Source organism: Pseudochaenichthys georgianus, chromosome 6 (assembly GCF_902827115.2).
Source record: "Pseudochaenichthys georgianus chromosome 6, fPseGeo1.2, whole genome shotgun sequence".
Lineage (NCBI taxonomy): Eukaryota > Metazoa > Chordata > Actinopteri > Perciformes > Channichthyidae > Pseudochaenichthys > Pseudochaenichthys georgianus.
In genome coordinates this window covers 9,489,008-9,512,856 of record NC_047508.1, presented here as the reverse complement: position 1 = coordinate 9,512,856, position 23,849 = coordinate 9,489,008, and the positions used below count along the sequence as shown (strand labels likewise).

General features: G+C 40.4%; 1 protein-coding gene across 1 annotated transcript in view; it reads right to left on the bottom strand.

Moving 5' to 3' along the window:
- Positions 1-11,072, bottom strand: part of slc7a5 (solute carrier family 7 member 5) — a 32,900-nt gene extending 21,828 nt beyond the window's left edge. Inside the window, exons 1-2 of the mRNA XM_034085892.2 lie at positions 10,261-11,072; positions 2,160-2,285 (exon numbers count right to left, since the gene is read on the bottom strand). Of these exons, the coding sequence (XP_033941783.1) occupies positions 2,160-2,285; positions 10,261-10,852 (718 nt within the window). The 5' untranslated portion in view covers positions 10,853-11,072. The remainder of the gene's footprint in view (positions 1-2,159; positions 2,286-10,260) is intronic.
- Positions 11,073-23,849: the final 12,777 nt, after the last annotated feature.

Sequence of the window (23,849 nt, the reverse complement as noted above, 5' to 3'; positions counted from 1 at the left end):
ATGTGCGCGTTCGTGTGTGTTGGAGGAGGGGCTCTGTAAGGAAGTGGCAGATTTTTTCCGGTTGTGTATTTTCAAATTCTAGCGATCTCGAGCCGGTTTCTCCAAAATTACCTACCCCACCTTTAAGTACTGTTAATATCTTTACAGAAAATGCTGAGGTTTTTCATTTCACTCCTCTTTTAGCTGAAATTTTAGCAGCTATTCATACTAAATCAGTTGTCCCTCCCCCTGGTGCCAGGACCAACAGATCCATCTTTAGGCTCCGCAGCCCTGTCCCCCCATAAGGCTTCGCAGTCTTGCCATGCTGTCCATTGAAAGCCAGTTGGCTAGAAAGCTGGACTTCAAGGACTTGATCAGTGACTTTGCCTGTAAGAAGGCTAGGCGCTGGGCTCTTGGTGAGTAAGGCTGAGCCAGGGCTCGTAATAACTGTTAAAGGGCAAGGCTATGGTAACGATATTGGATCACTACACCGAAGATGCATGATGAGAAAAATACTTTTCATTTCCATTTCCGTTTTGTTGTCCGTTTACACTTTAATACCCGCTTAATTAAAAAATCTGCTGCTTATGTTTTTTTTTTTTTTTATAGCATTTTATAAATGATAATATTGGTGTTAATGTTCACATTATTTTTATTTAAGAGGTCATGTATATTTAAGTTTTTGAATGTTCCATTCTGCAGCAGAATGTTGCACGTCTGCACAGTGTTATATTTTCATAGCTCAGTGTCAGTAAATATTGTGCAGTTAGTATTGGACTACAAGATAGATGCAAGCCTGTACAGGTAGAGTTATTTAAAGCATAAATGAGTTCTGGAGGTGTGGTTACAACATTGTGCTTGGTTGGCGTGGCCTGGGCCTGGTGGTGGGGCCCAATGTGATATATTTTCATGTGGCCCAAAATCCCTGGCGGCGCCCCTGCTCACTCCTGATTTTTTCGACTTTATAAAACAGCTAAAGAAAACCTTCAATGGTCCGACGACTCAAAGTGAATAGGCCGCGAGTCGTTGCTTGGTCAAACACACTGCTGGAGTGTTTGTGTTTCTAAAGCGTCTTGCAACTTATAAGTAGATTTCCAGTAAAAGCAGGCTGTGTTCTGTTGAAGAGCTTTTGTCTGCTCTCTGTGCCGTCCTCCAGTCATTGGCTACACTCCACATCATCCTGCGGCCCTAATGAGAGTTAGGCCCTGCTCCAGAGAGCCAAACACCGGCCTCTCCGCTCCCACTGATTCCCTGCTCTCTTCCAACAAAGACAACATTCCCTGTTCAGATCACACTGCCAAACTTTGATCAGATAAACAGTAAAAACAAGGGTTCAAATTGGCATCAAAAGTGCCATCATAGCCTTCTGGATTCCTATAGTTAAGGACATTTATAAAATAAGTAAGATTTCTCTTTTTGACTCCTGTGTGGTGTTTGAGACTATTGCTTCCATGGTTAAACTACATACAAATAATTTGTTTTTGGGTGAGTGATGAATAAAGGCCTTTAACTAACAAATTCCTGTGAAGGATTCCCCATCAGAGTGTTATTACTAAATCTATGGAGAGGCGAAGTCACGCCCATCTACTTTCGACCCATGGGACCTTATTTTCGGAAAAATTATGTATTAAAGTCAATGGAGAGAAAACTTATCTTTCGATCCCGTTTGAATTGTGCCATGAATTACACATATGATGTTTGTCAATCTTAACAAATCATTTCCATGTCAAAAAAGTCACAGTTTGTTGTAAAACTGTTGAAATATAAGACTATGAAAAATACGCAACTAGAAAGACTACAACTCCCAGAGTAAGTTAGTTAGTTAGTTAGCCTTGTAATTTGTATTAGCCTTAACATGAAGTAACATTAAGTAACCCAAAATGTTAAACAGTAAGAGTAGTAGTCATATTTCGTGAACCCACCGGTGTGATCATTCTATAATACACCGTTTAAGCCCGGATGCCCCCGGGGAGACATGCTAACGCTAACGCTACATTAGGATCGGCAATATTTTGTACTTCATCCTATCTGCACAAATAAATTGAATTTACCAAGAATACTAACCTTTATTATACTAATCTTAGAGGTTGCTTCCAGCCCACTTGTAGTGATGTTTATGACCCTTGTATGGAACCTTGTGAATGTGTGTTTGTGTGAATGAAGGTGTATGTGTGACGCACCTCGTCCAATGTTGATGAAGCCGATGATGATGATCATGCCCAGGGCCAGGAGCTTGGCTGCTGCAAAGAAGTCCTGCACTCTGGTAGCCGCCTTCACACTGTAGCAGTTTATAAAAGTCAGCAGGACTGCAAGAGAGGGAAAAAGACAGCGAGTCAGAAACACTGTAGGAAGCAGCTCTATGGTTGGTGGCTTCTACCATTAACCACATTCAATCCATCATGTTCAATCAATTAGTCTGTGGAAAACTGTGCAGCAAACTTGTTTTGTTTTTTAGCGTGAAAACTAAGAACTATCTTTTCTTATTCTCTTAAACGGTGGTGCAAGAATAAGTCCTAAACCCAGAAATTAGTTGGCATTTCAGCACTTCCGTCTCAAAGTCAATGTTTTTGTAATGAGTTTCTGGGGAAATGCCTGAAATAAGGTAATTAACACAAGCTTAACAGTTTTTCACAATTTGTTCACCCCACTAGTGAATGTCCGAAACGTTTACGCATCTTAAAAACAGCGGGTGCTAACAAGTGGCTATTTCAGACAATTAAACATCATCACGCCAAACATTAGCCGCGTTTAGCTCAGCTGTGTTGGTGTGAAGTAATATCACCGTCATGTAGTTTGTTTATATCCTAACGCTAGCAACTTTCTTATTTATGTCTATTGAATTGACTCTCCTTAAATCATTAAAGTGGGGTTAATATGTAGAGATTATCATGCCTAATAAAACAACTAAGTAAAATAAATGTGTGTTTACCACAGACCCTAAATGTGTCTAGAATCTAAAGCCCAATGTAAAAATCGCATCGCTTTGTGTCAACGGAGCACTTGCAAAGCTAACTTCTTGGTCAGCCTACACAAATTGGTCATCACTACACCACCCTATTAAAATATCTTTTCACAATCTTTCCTTGAAACTACTTTTTCCACAAATATAAAGCAACGTAAGCCTCAACATGCTCTAAAGCAGTGGTTCTCAAATGGGGGTACGCAGACCCCTAGGGGTACGTTGGAGTACTGCAGGGGGTACGTGAGATTTATTTTATGTTAATGAAAAAAAACACATAATAATTAATGCATGTAAACAAACTACTAATAGTAGATTAACTACTTTATTCAAACGTTGACAGTAATTCTGGATAATCAAATGGGAAATGTAAACGGGGTGCTCCCTTTTCCTCTCCCTCTCCTGACAGCCGGTCAGTCTCGTGCAGCTCGCTGAACCTGTAATAAGTGACCCGACAGTAAAGAATAAATATATTTATAACTAGTTCCAGAGTAGATAAACTAACTAAGTGTGTTAGGTCTAACTCTTAGTGTATTTTGCTCCACTCACCGGTCCGTCACAGCGGCGGAGCTGTGATCATGCAGAGCTGCGTGTTCTCCGTCAGCAGCAGCTGATCTGATCTCTCTCTCGCGTCCGGTTATACTTCACTCGCGTCTATGTCCAAATCTATCAGATCTAGCTAGTTCTAGTTAATTATATGACTGCCTGCTTTTCAAAGGACCTAAACAATAAGCGTTGCTTGGCAACGGCGTGTGGCCGCAAAGTATAGCGCAGCATTATGCATAATGTTTTTATGAGGAGTCATGCTCATAAAATGCTCATATTTTTTTTTCCTCTTCATTCCCCACGCCCCAAAATAAATAAATATACCAATTTTAGAGAAAGTAAGGAAGTTTGCTCAGTGTGCGTTTTATAATAACAGAATTACACATATTTCAAAACGCAAAGTATAATAACTGCAGTTGCCTCCCTGTCAGAATGACAAAGATCCTCAGTGAAGCACAAGCCCATGTTTCTCACTAAATTGTACAACTGATTAAAAAGATCAGTTCAATGCAACTAATGTCGTCTCAGTGTTATGTTGAAATTGGTTTGCCATGCATTTAGTGATGGATTGTAAACATTTGAAATGTAGCATTTAAGTGTTTCTCAGTTACAAGGTTGTTGTTTTAGGGATGCACGATATTGGTTTTTTGAAACCGATACCAATACCGATAAGTTCCTGCTTCTCAAGACCGATACCGATAACCGATAATAATAATATAATATATATATATTATTAAATCTACCTGTAGGTTTTGCACACCTGGTGGTAAAAAAAAGACTAGTAGTGAGCAAATGAGCATTACTACTATGAACAAAACAAAGCCAAGAACAGTGTTGACTCTTCAAAGTGACCATATTTATTTTCCCAAATAAAGTTCTTGCCTTTTTCAAAAGCCTCATCGATAGGTAAAAGCCCCGGTGCCTTTGCAGCTGGCATTGGATTCACCGCTAGTTTAGCAGCGCAGGCGTCTTCGTACGCTTTTAACACACCATCGTAGCCATGGCGATGTTTCAGGTGACTGATCAGGTTGGAAGTATTATAGCTCGTTGCCTTCTTCCCTCCTCGTGGAACTTCTGCATTGCATTAATACAAATAGCAAGCGAACTATCTAACTCTGAAACTTTGAAATAGTCCCATACTACCGACGACATGTTTGTTTACTGTCCTGGCTTCACGGCCGCTCACCATTTACGTCACAGCCAGGCATGAGTTAGGGAGCGCTGGATTTGTGAAGAACTCCCCTCTTCCTAAACCACTAATACCAGAGTACTGGCAGAACGGGAGGAGCCGAGTGAAAAACAAGCGCCCCTCATCCCAATCCACCCACACCGCAGTACTTTTTTCTTTTTTTTACCCAAAAAATATATTGTATATTATCGGGGCTATTAATACTTTTATCGGGTTGACGTCATAATTCCTAATATCGGTAATTATCGGGCCGATAATTATCGTGCACCACTAGTTTTAATAAATCAGACACTGATGGTGCAGCGCTGTACTGTACCTCTTTATATAGGCATTTTTTCCTTAACAAATAGTTTTTGCACTGATCAGGGGGTACTTGGCTGAATTTTTTTCCAAAGGGGGTACATGATTGAAAAAAGTTTGAGAACCACTGCTCTAAAGCATGCTGGGGGCTGGAGGAGAATTAAAAGATTTAGAATTCTTGGTGGAATAAAATCCACCCCTCTTTCTTGTACCCACCATGTACACACACACACACACACACACACACACACACACACACACACACACACACACACACACACACACACACACACACACACACACACACACACACACACACACACACACACACACACACACACACACACACACACACACACACACACACACACACACACACACACACACACACACACACACACACACACACACACACACACACACACACACACACACACACACACACACACACACACACACACACACACACACACACACACACACACACACACACACACACACACACACACACACACACACACACACACACACACACACACACACACACACACACACACACTTACTGGGCGCCATAAAAAGTGATTAACTAAAGCAGCAGGTCCCTTCAAAGCTCCTGAATCAGGTCGGGGGCCACAACAGAAAGACGAGACAGAGCACAATGAGGCTCTGTGTTGAAAAGAGACTGGGACAAAGTGAGAGCCTGGAGCCTGAGTACAGTAAAGGACAGGCATTTCTTTATATGCATCCAGATTTACACAGGCATGCACACACACTTCTGGCTATATATATATATATATATATATCTATACAGTATATATATATATATATATATATATATATATGTATGTACAAACATATGCATATGTGCGAGTGGACACAGAAACACACTGATCTCAATTACACAGATTCCGACAGAAACAGGTCAAATGGAACAATAAATCTCACCAAAATAGACCTATGGAGCTGTAGATATATGTGTGTGTGTGGAGATTTGGTGACCCTGACAACCCCACCGCCTACACTTCAGGCATGCACATGCACAACGAAGCGTGCAATCCTCATGAACACACACACACAAAGATAATTGAGCCTCAGTCTACGGCTCTGTCATGTGGTCTTAGTCAGGATTTAGCCTTTAGTCAATCTGAAGATTAGGTACTAGGGTTACTAGCAGGCACCCCATGCACTCACACACACACATTTATATACAAACACGCACAATGTCATGTCACAATGGGTGTCTGTTGTGTGGCGCCGACAGTCAAAAAACAACCTGAGACTGGTGCTGATCAATTTAAGCAGCAAATAATCCAGGGTTAATCTTGTTAAGACTCCATCGAAATCAGGTTGAAAAACACTGACATTTACTAGCATTTTATTAAGCTCACAACTGAACTGCGCTGCTACAAAAAATCTACCTACCCTAAAAACAGCAGCATAGTTTTGGTTTAATTGGCTGCTTTGACTACATTATAAATGTTTGTTTAGTTAAATTCTCATATGTACTGATTTGTGATAAGCTATTTTACACATAAAACCTAATTTTTATATTTGTTTCTGTTTTATCTTAATGTAGTTATCCTGAAATATAAAGCAGAGAACAATAGGCGCTTTCACACCGGAGTACTTTTCCCAGTATAGTTCCGATAGGTCTCGAAATGTTGCGTTCACACCAAAAAAATCTGGAACTACTTAGTTCATGAGAACCTTTTCACCCGCTTTTTAGTCTTTAGTTTTTAAAAAACATGGGAGCGGTGGAGATGAGGAGGTGTCGGCGTTCTGGCGATTTACTTGGAAGGCTCGCAAGTCCCCAACTCCGGGGACTTCCGGCCGGGGACTTAGGGTGGCAGTATACGCCGTGAAGTTGTTTGCGGCCTGCCAGTGAAGAAGAAGAAGAAGAAGAAGAAGAAGAAGAAGAAGAAGAAGAAGAAGAAGAAGAAGAAGAAGAAGAAGAAGAAGAAGAAGAAGAAGAAGAAGAAGAAGAAGAAGAAGAAGAAGAAGAAGAAGAAGAAGAAGAAGAAGTCCCTCAGGGACTTATGGCGAGACACCTCAGGTGAATAGGGTAATTTTTAACTTAAAGGTATCAGCTAGAGATTTCTCCAGTTAATTACTTACAATAAGGCAATTGTTTTTTGTATTACAAGTTTTCTGAAATAGCATGTTTAAATATGCAAATTACCCATTATCTCATTAAATATGCACATATTTTAACACGTTTCAGGAATCGAAATCTGAATTTTGGATAAAGCCAGGTTCAAAATTCTTGTTTCATTTTGTAGTCATATTAGTATCCAAGGCTTTTACAGAAGGGATTTTGGATATCTCTATGTATCACTCCATAAATCAGAAAATACTGTCAACAGCCCTAAAATATCCATTTTCGCCATGTTTTTAGGTATACAATATTGTATAATTCAGGCTATGAATGATATATGAACAAACCCTTCTGTAAAAGCTTTCATAATATTGATAAGAATATAACTGGAAGGTTTGGTGTATCTAAGTGCTACTGAAGTTGAAATTTCGAACTCAGAGTAGGAGAAAAAACTCATTTTGAGAAAACGACTTTTAAAGATTGCAGTGAGGCGCTAGCTAAACCCTCCTGTTCTTTGATGATAGCTTGCGCATTGACACACTCCGTGAAGGTATTTCATGTTGGGGGTCATTTGTTTTTTGTATCACCTTGCTTCGTGCAAGTGACAATTGTTGTCGTCTTCTCTGTGAACGTTTTTTTCGTCGTTCTTTTGCCATTTTGAGATTGAGTGTTTTAGCACACCACGTGACGCATCTGAACGAATCACGTTGTCAGAAATTGACACCAGCCAATGAGATTTTGTTTCTTGGTTTAAGACCCCTTTGTGCTTTCACGATTGGTTGCTGATACAAAGATAATGACCATATTTGGATCCGATGAGATTGTGCAGGAGAGACGGAGCTTTCCAGCGATACCTCTGATCACATGGTGCACACAGCGGTCGCGGTACTTTATGTTACGTTAGAATGCTAACTTTTGGTGAATTTAGGAGAAATCTACAGACGCAAATAGACAAACTATAGTAAAATAAACACTTAAATGTGTATTTTGTACGTTTTCCTTCCAAAATCCTGAAAGAAAACATGTTATAGAATCAAAATAGCACAAAATCTCAAAATTGACCAGTACTTGAAAAATGATGTTTTTGCCTACCGTGTCCCGCCTTAATCCGGTGTGAACTAGGGTTGCCAGAAACTGACCATGATCAAAATCGATTATTCGGCAGCCCTGGCGAATAATAATCGATTATTCGACAGACCCCCCCCCCCCCCGCGGGAGAGAAAAAAGGAATTCCGTTGTTTTCTTTACTGTAACATGTTTAACAGTACAAACAACAAACAAGCATGTCATCACAACGACGTGGCCTTGAAGTGAAGTAATGGCTGGCTGTGCTGCGTCTTTCTCTGTAACCTCTTTGGCGTGTTTCACACTCAAATGCGAACGCATTGTTGAGGTTGAGCTGTGATAGACCAACGTCTTTTCGCAGAGCTTGCATTTAACTTCCTTTGGACTTGTAAGTTCGAAGTAGTTCCACGAGGAACTCTTTTTACCTGCCGCTTTGTTCATCTTTAGTCGCACGTGTGAGGGAGAGGGGGGGTGGGGTCGGTGTGTAGCGTGCTGTAGCAGCAGTCTGCTCTGCACGCCGGCTTCCTCCAAGTTTACAGTAAAACAAACTGGTGGTGTGACCAATGACCATTTACAATTATGAATACTATTACTATTATTAGCATATATATATTTATATATATTTTGGTTGAAACTAAGCCATAAAAAAACATAAATAATAAAAAAATATATATATAAATAAAATCGATTTTTAAAAATAATATTCGATTATGGAGACTGTAGCGAATATTCGAATAATCGAATAATCGCTGGCATCCCTAGTGTGAACGCGATCTGCTCTTTAGTTCATCAGAACTAAGTACTTGGTGTGAAAGCGCCTATTGTTATATGAGCATTTAGTAGCCTAAAATGTGTGTCTCAGGTAATAAATCTAATTACCCCATGAATATAAGAAAAATGAAATTATTAATAGGGATGCTCCGATCAATCGGTCACCGATCGAGATCGGCCGATACTCACTCTCTACCGATTGACCAGTGCTCTCTAAACATGCCGATCGCATGACGTAAAATACATGACACTTTTCTCTGTGCACGGCAAAACAAGCTTGCCAAAATGGCTTCACCGGTCTGGCATTATTTTAAGGTGTCTCGAAAAAGACAGTAAAAGTGTGTGAAGCAGAAATCCTGCAGCTCCGCTGCTGAGAGCGGAGCGAAACACACAAGAGTTAGACCTAACACACTTAGCTATTTTATCTACCTCTGGAACAAGCTAAACTAGTTATAAATATATTTATTCTTCACTGTCGGGTCATTCATTACTGGATCAGTGAGCTGCATGAGATACTGACAGGCTGTCAGGAGAGAGAGGGGGAGAGAGGAAAAGAGAGTGCTTCTGCTCATTTCTGCCGTGTTATTATCTAAAGTTAATGTAAACTTGAATAGTACATCATTTGAATGTAATAATTAAGTTGATTGTTGTTTGTGGAGTTTTAAACATCACTTTAAATGGAAGATTTAAAGTAAATCTTCCATTTAGGCCCCGCCCACTCGATCGGATCGGTGATCGGCCGATACTGATTCCGGCCCCAAAATTGGCGATCGGAGCATCCCTAATTATTAATTAGATTTTTCACTTCGAATTTGAAGATTTTACCAATTAAACCTCTGTGTGTGTGTGCCTATCAAATTCACTTTTTAAATGTTGTTCATATTATAATACATTTAATTTCAAAACCTTTCCACTTTATGTTCTGTAATATTAAGAAAAAAATCTCAGTTTTGAAAGTGAAAAAGAGATAAATAAAATAATTATAACAAAACGATAAAGTATAATATCACAAATTATAAATAACTAACTGAGAATATATGGGCATAACTTAATGAGACAAGTATCTAGTGATGATAGCTGATGAAATAACGCGGCATTTTTACCACTGTTGGCCTTCCATACCTGTGGCATTGTTTGGACATTGGCTCTGGCATCACCCGTGGAGCGTGAAATAACGCAAATATGCTGCTGATGTAAACTATGTGAGAATTGTAGCAGTAGGTTATTACATATGTCTGTATTAATATGTCCTGCAAACATAAAACACAGGAAGTGTAACTCATGTGTATTCTTTAGGCTGCCCACATCAATCACGTAAAGTTGCATCATCCCGTGCAGCATGGCTCGGATACTCACGGATGCAGAGGCAGGCCAACAGCTTGGCCCCGTTCTCCGGCACCGGGCACTCGGGGAACATAGGCTTCATCAGGTAGGTGGCGAAAACGTAGGCGACGATGTACTGCGAGGACGGCCGAATGATGAGCAACTCGATCCAGAGTTTGAGGAAAGCCGGCAGGGAGCCGTACACCTCCAGGATGTAGGCATAGTCCCCTCCGGATTTACTGATGGTGGTCCCCAGCTCCGCGTAGCAGAGGGCTCCGACAGTGGAGAACACCCCGCAAACCGCCCACACCACCAGGGACAGACCCACCGAGCCGGCCTCCTTCACCACGCCGGTTGGGGTGACGAAGATGCCCGAGCCTATGATGGTGCCCACGATGAGAGCCACACCGTTAAACAGGGTGATGGTCCTCTTCAGGGCGACCCCTCCCTCCGCGCTCTCTCCTCCCTCTCCTCCGGCGTTGTGGTTGGGGCTGCTCGGCTCACTTCCCGGTGCTCCTCCCCGGTTCGTCTCCCCGCCCGGAGACAGCATCTTTTCCGTGACCTGCTTGTCGTCCTCCTCCTTGTCCGCAGAGGAGTTCGAGTTTCTCTTTTTTAACCCCGACATCTTCAGCTGAGTTTCCTCTTTCTTGTTCTTGACTTGGTTGACACAAAGATTCCCACTTTCCCGACTCTCGGTGTGTCGCGGGTCTCTTCTTCCTCTCTCTGTCGGTCGGGTGTGCAGTGTGATGCCGGCCGGGCTCAACCACGAGTAGTCCGCGGTTTGTCTGCTCGTCTGACTCAGAGCAGCGTGCTTTCACGCTACTATGTCTGGGTACAAAGACAAGCACGCTGGCCCTCCTCCATCAAGGCCAGCCCCTACTCGGCGTCTCCTCCTCACCAGAGCCCGCATCACTTCGTGGCTTTACCGCCTCCTTGCGGCTTAAAGCGGTACTATCCCTCACTAAACACCTAATCCCACAACTCCTGTCTGATTTGGATTTGAGGGACCCGTCCCTAGGTATACTTTGGTGTTATCTCTACATAAAACAACAATGAAGCACCAGCAATAATACAGTAGCTAGAGTAATTTAACACTAAGGGTTCATTTCAATTGTTCCTGTCAGACTGCCAAACCAGCTGAACTGGTTTCATTCATACTCTCTGAGGAAGAGAGAACATATCTGGCCCAATCCCCATCCGAGAAAGATTTAATTTGCATTCCACCTAGATTCCAATCTTGGTTGAATATACAAATGTTGAAAGTGGGATAATTGTGGCAAAAAAAAATTGTTTGAGGACGCTTTAGTTCAATGTGTTGGCATATTAGAGTCATGGGACAGAACAACTTTGTTTCACTCAAATAATCAGAACTCAGTGTATGTAGGTACTACTAAAATGTCAACATTTTACATTTAAAAATGCATATTAGACATTATCAAATGCAAGATGTTGGTGAGTAAAAGGAGAAATCTACAATCAGATCAAGATGTACTTCCTGTAAAACTGTGCTGAGTGGTTTTGAGCACTAAACGGTGTGAAAGGACAGAGGGTGTCGTTTTCTCATACTGATATTCTGCACAAACTGTGCTGTTGTATTTGCTGTAAAGTGTCTTTACTGTAGGTTATTTTCTATTATATGTAGCCTACAGCACTTTGGCTCGACCAAAGATCGTTTAAAAATGTGCAAATAAAACTTGATTTCATTTGATCATGGTGATGAGGAAAAGCTGTTTAAAGAGATATAGCCTACGGGGAAGCGTTTCAGTTTGTATGTGAAAATGATCCATGGTAAATCAATGAAGCTCCACCAACTACATTCTAAAGATTCTCTTCAGCGATTATACATCAGAGCAGAAGGCATCTGGGACAGGAGTGGCTGGATATAGGGCGAGGCTTCGAGTGTGTGGTTAGAGCGTGGCCTCGCATACAGTAGTGTCAGAGTTTTACATTTTACACGTGGTGGTGATGCAAGACAGTGTTCTTGACGAGTTTAAAGTGACAGACACACACACACACACCACATTATGCAGCTGCTATTCAACTCTGATAGTTGACTCAAACCATCTTAATGCCAATCTAACATACACACCCACCCAGTACTGTTGTTTCCTTCCTGACACAAAAAAACATTGTTTTATGAAGCCCTTTTTTTACCAATGTGATGAAAAAAAAGTTCCTCAGTTAGTCATTTTAATGTCAAACTTTCTCCAAATAATTACTAACTCTTGCAATATAATGACAAATGTTCACAAAATAGTGTCTTATTATATAGTATGTTTGAGCTACTTACTCTGTATTTTTGATACAAACGTAGTAGTTTGAAATACTAACTCATTTATTTTTAAAGGAGCTCTATTCTGCTAATTTCCAGGTTCATATGTTGTGTCTCCATGTAACATGTTTCCATGCTTTAATGTTCAAAAAGCTCTTTATTGTTCTCATACTGCCTGTGCTGCAGCACCTCTTTTCACCCTCTGTCTGAAACCAGAGCCCAGTCTGCTCTGATTGGTTAGCTGGCCGGCTCGGGTTGTGATTGGTCCACAACTTAGAGGTGTCCTGCCCATAAGCCTATCACGTACAATGTGTTTGAGTTCTAGCCAATAGAAGAGCAGTTGTTATGGGAGTAAACAATGGAGTCCATTACATTACATGTTACTTGTTAGACGCTTTTATCCAAAGCGACTTACATACTCAGTACTGTGGACAATCCCCACAGGAGCAACGACATGCTGACTGCAGTGGGACTCAAACTGGCTATCCTTTTATTCTAAAATCAGCGCATTAATCCACTGCGCTAGTGATGGCGAGATGAAGCCTTATGAAGCTTTGAAGCTTCCCAGCCAATTGGTTCGCAAAAGGGTTCATCTCATGAGGCTTCATCATGGGCTTCATTTGAACACAAACCCCCCTGCTGGTCAAAGTGTGTAAAACAGGCAGATTGGACATCTCAACAGTGTGCTCTATCTCATACCGAGTTCTCATTGAGTAAAGCCTTAGAATACCTCTAAACAACGAACAGAAAATCATATTTTCATGTTAACAATATTGTATTTATTCCAGTTTAATGATTGTGATTGAAAAGCCTAAGGAGGCTGGTAAACATTGCAAAGAGGGATTTGTATTCCTTAATAATATTCATAAACTTAACCATGTTGTAGCCTGAGAAAGGCTAAACCATATCAAAGAATACATGTATTAACTACATTATCTCATTTAGCTGTAGCTTTTATAAACAACAACAAATACGTATTGTTCAGTCGTTGAACCAGGAACCCTGCCGTCGTGAGTCAACTGCTTTCCAGCTGAGCCACAGCACACACACTGAATCTCACTGAAAACACTGTAACATATGTATTCCTGTATTTATTGATGTTTTTATTCCTACATTTATTTATGCTTGTATCTATTTATACTTATGACATGTTCCGACCTCTATAAGTGAGGGTCTGAGCTCTCTTGATTCCATCGTGTCACCGGGCCCGGGTACAGGAGGGGTAATATGGTTCTTACATCCATGGGTATTATGAGCGTTGTGGTTCAACGGTTCAACCGATCTGAATCGCTTCCTGAAGCAGTCACGTGGTATCGACAGGCAGCGAGGCTTCGTTTGTCATCGATGACGTCACTGGCCCAAAACGATACAAGCCTCGATACATGCTTCACAAAAAGCTTCGGGGATTACTCGCCACACGCTCCGAAGCCTCGGCGCAATACATAACATCACTACACTGCGCCACACGCCTCCCTTGAAACTTTTGGATTTTAGGCTTTGCAGACTATTTACATGCACAAAAACCTAAATATGTATATAGTATATACTGTATATGTGATGCATACCAGAGATGGGGACTCGAGTCTGCGACTCGGACTCGAGTCGCACTTAAGTCTGTTGCGAGGTAGGGGTTTTTACAACCCAACTCCTCACCGCGTGTTGTTTTGACGAGTCCTGCTTGAAATCATAACAGGGAAGGAATTAGAAGACACCAGGATACCAGTTAAACAATAATCCGTTTTAATTAAACAAAGTAGTAATAATGCAATACGATATAATATAATACATTACTTATACAATTCAAATAATCATATAAGCAATGTGTGGAGTACTCCCGCCCTTATTCACGCACTGCGGACATCCTATTCGTCTTGTCAGAGCATGAAGAGAGGGCCAACCACCAGAAAAACATTTCCCTAATACAAAAGAAGGGGTGGCGTTTCATTGGGGAGATACCAAAACGCTATCTCACAGGGAAATTAGCGTCTGGCAGCTTTGAAAGCCACAGGTGTTGGGAAGGCACCCCATTAAAACTCAAGGAAAATGCCCCTCCCCATTTGTAAAGCCTATCGATGGTTTAACCCAGAAAACATTATCAGGGATAATCTTTACACTCCAAACAGAAATCACCCTTAATTCTGCATCTTCCTTCTTCACAAATAGCTTAAAACACTCTTTTGATAAACAGGTAAACAGTCAAAGAAAAAACTATTGTGCTCATCTATTTTTAAGAAAAAGGGAACATTGTTTCAGAAATCTATAAAAAAACCTCTCTATATTGGAGAGGAAAAATGTACCTTTTGTTCCTTCAACTATTAACACACAGGAATGTATAAACTCAAACATATACTTATTCAAGATACATAGATTTCCTTAAAACCTGGCCTGCCAGAGATCTCAAACAGAATTTCCTCTCCCCTGGCCCACTCACCCTGTGCTGCATACCTCGACCTCCCCCACTGCAATAAAACTTATTTTTTACAGCCCTTTGTCTCTCGCCATTTTAGTCCTCACATTTATGAAAGGATCAAAACAGAGAAATCACTATAAAACACAAACACAGGTATTGCTTGAACAGTATTCACTTAACTGCTACTATTTGATAATTACCAGGGAACTCAACAGACCTCTTTTAATGTCTGGAAAGTGCAACAAGACTTTTTGCCCTTTTACATGTATCACACTTCTTTGGTACAATATCTCACATCAATTTCCACAAGTCGCACACACAGAGACTTGAGACTTGACTTGGACTCGTGACCAAAAGACTTCAGACTCGACTTGGACTCGTGTGTTGGGACTCGTGAACAATCATTGTGTTTTCTATTTTTGGCGTATTAAAGGTGGGGTAGGTACATTTGAGAGAAACCGGCTCGAGATCGCTAGAATTTGAAAATACACAACCGGAGATAATCTGCTAGAGGCTGCTACTTCCTTATAGAGCCCGCCTCCTCCAACACACACGAACGCGCACATGACCAATAATGGCAGAGATCAGTTTGTGCCCAGATGGAAGGCTGACAGGCAGGTAGGCCATCCAGTTACTTTAGCCGGGCTAATTACGCAGACGTGCGCGCCTCTGTTACTACCTCGTAGTAACACAATAGCGACCGGCGGCACACCTGCGGCTGTACCGCTTGTAATTAGGTTCAACTACAACAACTTCGAACAAAACGCCGGCGGCACCAACAAAAGGAGCGCACACTGCAAAGTCTGCAATATCAAAATCAAGGATGCTGGCGCAACAACGTCGGATTTCATCAGGCACTTGAAAAGTCACCCGGAGAGGTCCGTCAGTCACATTAACGCATGGACGGTTAGCAAACATGTTTAGCTCAGCATCAGCTATGTAATGTTAACTTAGCTTGCTACTAGCTTTTAACTGAATATTTGAAAAGATTAGTGAATGTTTTCTTGTCACACTTGTTTGCGTTGAGTGGCGTTGACATCCAACTCTTGACATGACATAAAAAAGGTCGGTAACGTTAATCATTACGTTCCGCTGCCACCATCTACTGGCTAACGTTAAACGTAGATAAATACATAGTTACATACATAAATACATCTGTCGGTTTATAGGCAGGTTACAGGTTTATTGTTGACCACGTAGCGTTAATGTTACAGGTTTATCAGGTTACCATGACACTGGCTTTGAGTGAGAGGATAGAGGAATATGTTTATTAATAGTAGACTTAAAAGATGTCATTAGAGACCCAGTGTAATTAAACAATACGGTTGATACAAAGACGTATTTGACGTATTTCTGATTCTGAAGTGTTTTGCTTATGAGTTGTTTGCATTTAGCTAAAGTGTGATGTTTTTCCTCATATTGCATCGCAATAGCCTGTTTAAAGTGATCATATAACAAACAACTAATCAGTACTGATACTGTATACTAACAGATATAGGAGTGATAATAACACAGTAAATGCTTTGAATTTCTTAGATATAGCTGTGCAGTATTCTTAGCAGACTGGATAGCAGCAGACAATAGAAGGCTTATTACAACCAGAAGAGACATGAGACTTTTATTTTTTAGAGACTTGAGACTTGACTTGGACTCGTGACCAAAGACTTGAGACTTGATCAAGTCTCACCCCACAAAGACTTGAGACTTGACTTGGACTCGTGACCAAAGACTTGAGACTTGATCAAGTCTCACCCCACAAAGACTTGAGACTTGACTTGGACTCGTGACCAAAGACTTGAGACTTGATCAAGTCTCACCCCACAAAGACTTGAGACTTGACTTGGACTCGTGACCAAAGACTTGAGACTTGACTTGGACTTGCAAAAAAAGACTTGTGAACATCTCTGATGCATACTGTATGTATACTGTATCACACTACAGGAAAGGGAAAATCCCATATAGCATAATAGGCGTTCTTTAAGTCACTAAATCTGTCAGGATTCTCATGTTTTGTCACGTTTGTAGTTTTGTATGTCTGGTTATGGGTATTTTCCTCCCTGTGTTTTCATGTCTGTCGTTAGTTTCCCTGGTGTGTCTAATTTCCTGATTGTTTTCACCTGTCACTCCTTGTGTGTCTCCTGTGCTCATCAGTGCCAGCCCCGCCCCTGATTGTTCCCACCTGTGTCTAGTTACCCTGTGTTTAAATTCCCCTGTCTCCCAGTGTTCAGTGTCGGTTCGTCTTGTGATTTGGCTTGTCCTCGGTGAGTGTTCTGTTCTGTCTGTGTATATATAGCCTTGGAATAAAGGAATTATTTTTACTTTAATCTGCATTTTGGTCCTACCTGCTTCACACACCGTAACAAAATCAGTATTTAAAGATAAGTTACTGATTGTTTTGAGAGTGTTCCCCTCATTCTTTTTGGCTAATTGAAATGTCACTGAACATTTGTTAGAGCCAGCAAGCATGGCCAACAACAGGTTGCAAGAAGAAAAGGAAATTGTATTGTCAACCGTTGTGTAGGGGGTGAATAAGCGTCGACCAATCAGAGGGTTGGATCACAGTCCCTGCAGTCAACATTTCAAAGTGTCCTTGGGCCAGACACTTAACGCCAAACTGCTCCCTGTAGGCATGTCTACAGTATTGAAGTGCATGTAAGACGCTTTGGCGAGAAGTGTTTGCTTTATATATCAGTATGTATTCAAGGGTGCATTTATAATGTAATGTTGGTATGGCTACCACACCAACAGCTGGAAATGACGAGTGGACATTATGTTGTAACACATTCTGGAATACTATGTGTATTTCTTTTATTCAGAGTTTGTCTTACATAAGACTTTATATTTCACACACATGTTTTTCCCTTATGATGGAAATGTGTTTTCTTCAAACTTTAGGTTTTTTTCCACTGCAGATTTAGATTTAGAAGTTCTCAATTATTTCTTACTGAACTGCAGAAAGTAGCCTTTTTGTGTATACTCATATTTGAGAAAATTGCTCTTTATTTTGAGACACTGTCATTTTTATGACACAAATGCAATATTTTAAATACTAACTCAGTATGTGAAAATAAGTTATTCATTATTTGAAGAAAGTTGCTCATTGTTTTGAGAAAGATGTCATTCTTTAGTTACCAAGTCACTTGGAACATAACAAAAGCATTCTTCATTATTTTGGGATACTAACTTATTATTTTGAAATACAACAGTAAGTCATTGCTTTGCTATATTAAATCATTATTTTGAAATTCTAAATCATTATTTGGCGATACTAACCATATTTTGCTCTACTCTACTTTTTTGGGGATATTATGGAATTATTTTGAGATATAAATAATTATTTTAGGTTCATAATCATTATTTTGATCAATCTTTATTTTCATTTTATGTTTCATGTGGAACCTACTTGAACAGGTCTCCCTTGGAAAAGAGATCAATGATCTCAATGGGATTTTATCTGTATAAATAAAGGTTTGAAATGAAATGAATATTCTAAGATGTTATTTTTCAAATACAAATCATTTTTGTGATAAACATACTCATAATTGCATTGGCGTTTCTTGTTATAATAGCCTCCATACATATCTCAGTGGACTTTGACTTTGAAAGCCCCTCTGTGAGACAAACACACAGGTCTGAGCTGCATTCTTCACACACACACACACACACGCACACAATTTCCTTTGTTGAGACGAGGTGCACGAGGTCAACATGTATTGGCCAAATTCAGCCTGAAGCAGCATCTTCAAATAGTCTTTATTCATTTACAGAAAGCCTTAAGAATACAGGACCCACCTCAGGTCCACTCACAGATCAAGAGAATATCCCATAATCCATGTCTGTCGTGTCATCCCTGGATCGTCTGTCTGTGTCTGTCTGTCCAACAGTTATAGGCCCCCAAGAAACAAGGTAATACATGAAGGAGCTTTTCTTTTGGCCCATGTCTTGGATGCTGAGTTTGTAACGTGCATTCTTTGGGACATGAGTGCATAGAGATAGAGAGATGAAAGTCCCCCGGCAGTCTAAGCCTCTTGTAGCATAACTATGGGCTGGTTCAAGTCTAGCCTTAGCAAGCCCTAAATATAAGCTTTATCAAAGTCTAATACTAACAAACGAGGGAATGCAAATCTAATATTAACCACTGGGACAATCGAATCCATCTTTGATGGAGATATTCTTCTGCGCGGTTACCAACTTGTGGCTCAGAACCACAGACAGCGTCAGCAACTATTGAGAGCGTTTACTTTATTAAATATTCCTTATTCGTATTGAAAAAATATAAATTTACATAAAAATATCAGCAACTTACTGTTTGCTATTTTTTAGGACAAAGGGACAAATTCCCCCTCACGCTCTTTTTTGTAAAATACACCCAAGTTTAGACAGAAAATGATGATTAATCATCTTCATTAAACAGGATATTTTTGGCAAAGCCTACTTTTAACGTTCTTTACGATTAATTGATCAATATATTTTGCATTCATGTGTGCAAGCATGGGCATTGACAGGCTTCTATGTTGGTATTGTTAGCTGGAAATGATGAGCAGGAATTATGTTGTAAGACATGCTGCAATGCTCTTAGACCAGGGGTGTCAAACTCAAATACACAGAGGGCCAAAATAAAAAAATCGGTAGTCTTTGTTTCTTTGGAGATGTTTACTATTGTAAACGGGTGTGAACAACTCAGGTATTTACACTTTATCTTAAACGTAACTGCAGAAGGTGTTCTGTTTTGTGTCATACAATAATCAGCAGGTTTCCCACAGGCACATTCACAATAGAAGCACAGTCTAGAGCAGGGATGGGCAACTTTAATGGTGGTGGGGGCCACATCGTTGATGTACTTGCCACCAGGGGGCCGCAGATTCACTTGGAACACAAAATTCCATGTGTTGTATGTAATTATTAACAAATATACTATGTCTGACATCTTCATTGACATTTTACAATCAAAGGGAACATCCTCTAATAAGCTCACTAAACAAATATCAGTTCACAGAAATTGTATTTCATTTTTACAAGTGGCATGTTTGTATTGAACAGGTTATTAAACAGTGGAATAAAGCTATTTTAAACTATTAGAAAGCACGGAAAATGTGTGTGTATTGAGATTAACCATTAGATGACATAAACATGAAGTCATGAACACTAACCTAGACATTAGTTGTCTAACTTGAACCTAAAACACTTGTAGCCAGTCTCTGCATTCCCCTTATTCCACAATAAGGGGAATGTCAACACGCCCGCACTCTGCTGTTCCTCAGCACCACTCCCCCTCCCCCCCGCTGAAATTATGAATGAAAAGCGTAGTAACACGGCAGTTTGTTTTCATCTGATTTCAAATAAACAAAGTCTTGGTTTTAAGAATATTAAACTTGTTTCGCCAAATTCAGATGATAAATACAACCTTTAAGTAGGCCCACCTTAACCTGCCATCAGGCCCTGGGGCTGGTTTTGTAGGCCCCCTATTTAAACAACAAATGAAAGTAATTTATAGCCTCGGCAGGCTCTGTGATCGCACTTCTCCACTTTGCTCTACGCGCGCCTGGTCCTCTCCTCCAGATGAGTGACGTATCGGGCCTCCCTCGTGTATCTGTCCGGTTGCCGTTGGCTCCCCTCCACGTAGCAAGTCCTCGTCGTCCTCTCCATCTCCTCCAACATCCCTCCTGTCTGTTTTTCCTCTCCCGCTACTCCATCGCTATCAGAACCAGACGGCCTACTTGGCTCCGAGGCCCCGCGGCCGGCACCGCTACTGCTCGGTACAGAACTCATCTGTCCTTCCTCCTCATCCTGGCCTACAGGTTTAAAATAACCTGTAAGCTTCGGCATTTTTTGTAATAGCTGCTTGTCTCGAAACTCCTTTTCCCTCAACAATTTCCTTTCCCGAGCGCCACTCTCAAACTTTTTCTTCTCAAACTTTTTCTCCTGAACAACCTTCATCTGTCACTCAATCACTCGCAATTTGAATAAATCACATGTGAAACATATTCTCATTCTGATTGGCTGTTAAGTGGTGCCCACTGACTGTTTCGGAGTCATCATGTTTGAGAAAAATCTCTGGAATCCATCGATCTGATTGATTAGCGGAACAAATGATCATAATACTACGGAGGGAAGATATTTTCGTTTGGATTACTGGTCTGGGGGAAGCTCGCGTGTGTGTGTATTTTTGCGTTTGTGTGTATTGTGTTTGTTTCCCGGGGAAAACACTCACGAGAAACACCGGCTGTTGTTATGCCTGCTGTGACGTCAAGTTACTCCGTTCTCCGCTTGTAATTATGCCGTTACAAGCTTCAACGTTGTATTTATCATCTGAATTTGCCGAAACAATTTTAATATTCTGAAAGCCAAGACTTTGTTTATTTGAAACCAGATGAAAACAAACTGTAACGGATCCTGCCGTGTTATTTATGATTACTATACGCCTTACATTCATAATGTCAGCCGGAGGGAGGAGGAGTGAGTGGCGACTGGCGAGTGAGAGCTGTCATCTTCCCTTTACAAGCTTCAAAAATATATTTATCGTGTGATTTTGGAAATAAAAGTTTCATATTCTGAAAGTGAAAACTTTGTTTATTTAAATGTTTTTTAAAAACATCCGAAATAAAAAACTTTTTTTTTTTGAATAATTTTTTTTTTTTAAACTTTTTTTATTGGCTCATGATAGGCCCCTGATCTCCGTAGGCCCCTGGGCTTCAGCCCAGGTCAGCCCGTGCATTAAGGCGGCCCTGCCTTTAAGCTTGTAAAGGCATAATTACATAACAGCCACACCAGCTGTTGTTATGCCTGCTGTGACGTTGTTTCTTGTGAGGGTTTCCCTGGGAAACAAACACAATACACACAAATGCGTCACAGATTATTTTGCGGTATTGGAAATCATGTACGCAACTCGCGACGTAACTAGGAGTCTAGTGGATGGTATCAGTACTACAAGTAAAACAAATTAACAAACATTTTTTTTTAAATTAAAAAATTGTTTTATTAATTACGTTGTTTATAAATTAATCTGAGGGCTGCAAAAAGAGGAGGCGGGGGCCGCATGTGGCCCGCGGGCCGCCATTTGCCCATCCCTGGTCTAGACTAGAGGCTGGGTGTCAGTGCTACTATTGTCTGATAATAATATAACAATGACTTATACAATTCTTCACATGGGACTTTCTTACAAGCAAATATGAAAGGGTAAAAGGTTCGGTAAACAAAGCTGTGACTCTGTGGAGTGGGCGTGGGAGAGCTCCTTTATTTTTTGCAGCTGTAGTAACATCCACTCCGTTTCCCTCTTCTCTCCCAGGGAATCTGGATGTCGGCTGACCCCTGAAGTCATCAAAAGCACAAACATGTAAACAACCTTCCCCAACACAACATTTGGCAATAGCGCCAGAACTTTGTAGTACTGCTTAATATATCTTCTGATGTTTGTGGAAAGTCTGAGAGATGCATAGGTGGAAAGAGTAGCATTTTTTAGGCTACACGTGTCAGAGTGTCTGCTCTTGCTGAGAATAAAGCTTTTGCCTTTTAAGTTTAACATGCTTTTTATCAGCAGCAAATGCTTTGAAACAGTATCAGTCAAGCAGGTGGTTGGACTGTGCTCGTTAATTCCCCTGTGAAAGACCCTTACATGGAAAAATATGTCCATTGTTCGCTACTATGAGGTACATTTGAACATGCGATTGATTGCCCGTGTAGTGAGCTCCCCACAGATACGCACCTCCTTCCAGTGGATGGGTCTTTTCATCCTCTGTGGTATTGTGCCTATGTGTGTCTGATTTTATTTAGGACTTAACAGTAAGTGTTAATCGCCCAGTACAGGTACAGTATTACAGATACAGAGCGGGCAGACCAAGTTCTGGGGCTCAGTCCAGGGTTCTTACACCTTTTTCAAAGTCAAATTCAAGCATTTTCAAGGTGCATTTTCCAGCTTTTCAAGCATCTTACAGCTGTTGTAAATTACATATTTATATACACATACTCAAATGATTATTTCCCTACCTCACATTAAATCAGATGTTCTTTATGCTATAAACAACCAAATGTGTGTTTCGTGATAGCATTCTACACGAGGATGAAAAATTAAAGAAAAGAAAACTTTTAGTTTAATATTTCAAAAGGAGTGACCTATACGTAGACTGGGCCTCCCATATAACCTGGCTGAGCCAATATAAAACAATAAGCCAAATAACTGTTCAATACATTATTGATTACTATTTTTGAAGTACTTTTAGGTTGGCAGTAAACATAAGTCAGAGGTAAATGGTGTACTTTTGCTCCACTACATTTATTGAACACCTTTAGTTACTTCACAGATGTGGATGAATGATGTGAAATATAATCAAGTGTTGAATCAGACTTTAGTTCCACCTGGAGTAAATCCACCAGCTACCCTGCAGTCTACAAAGTCATTCAGACTAGCTGCACCTTCACCAGCTCTGAGAACACTTTCATGATCAATCATTATAAAACATATCATATATATTATTCTGAAATGGACCAATCTGCACAACGACTATTTTTACTGTCTTTAACTATATTTTGATGAGAATACTTTTCTACTTTTACTTGAGGAACATTTTGAATGCAGGACTTTTACTGTAACAGAGTATTCCTACACTCTGGTACTGTACTTCTACTTTTACTCAAGTACAATATCTGAGTACTTCTACTTTTACTCAAGTACAAGATCTGAGTACTTCTACTTTTACTCAAGTACCAGATCTGAGTACTTCTACTTTTACTCAAGTACCAGATCTGAGTACTTCTACTTTTACTCAAGTACCAGATCTGAGTACTTCTACTTTTACTCAAGTACAATAGCTGAGTACTTCTACTTTTACTCAAGTACAATAGCTGCGTACTTGTACTTTTACTCAAGTACAATAGCTGAGTACTTCTACTTTTACTCAAGTACAATAGCTGAGTACTTGTACTTTTACTCAAGTACAATAGCTG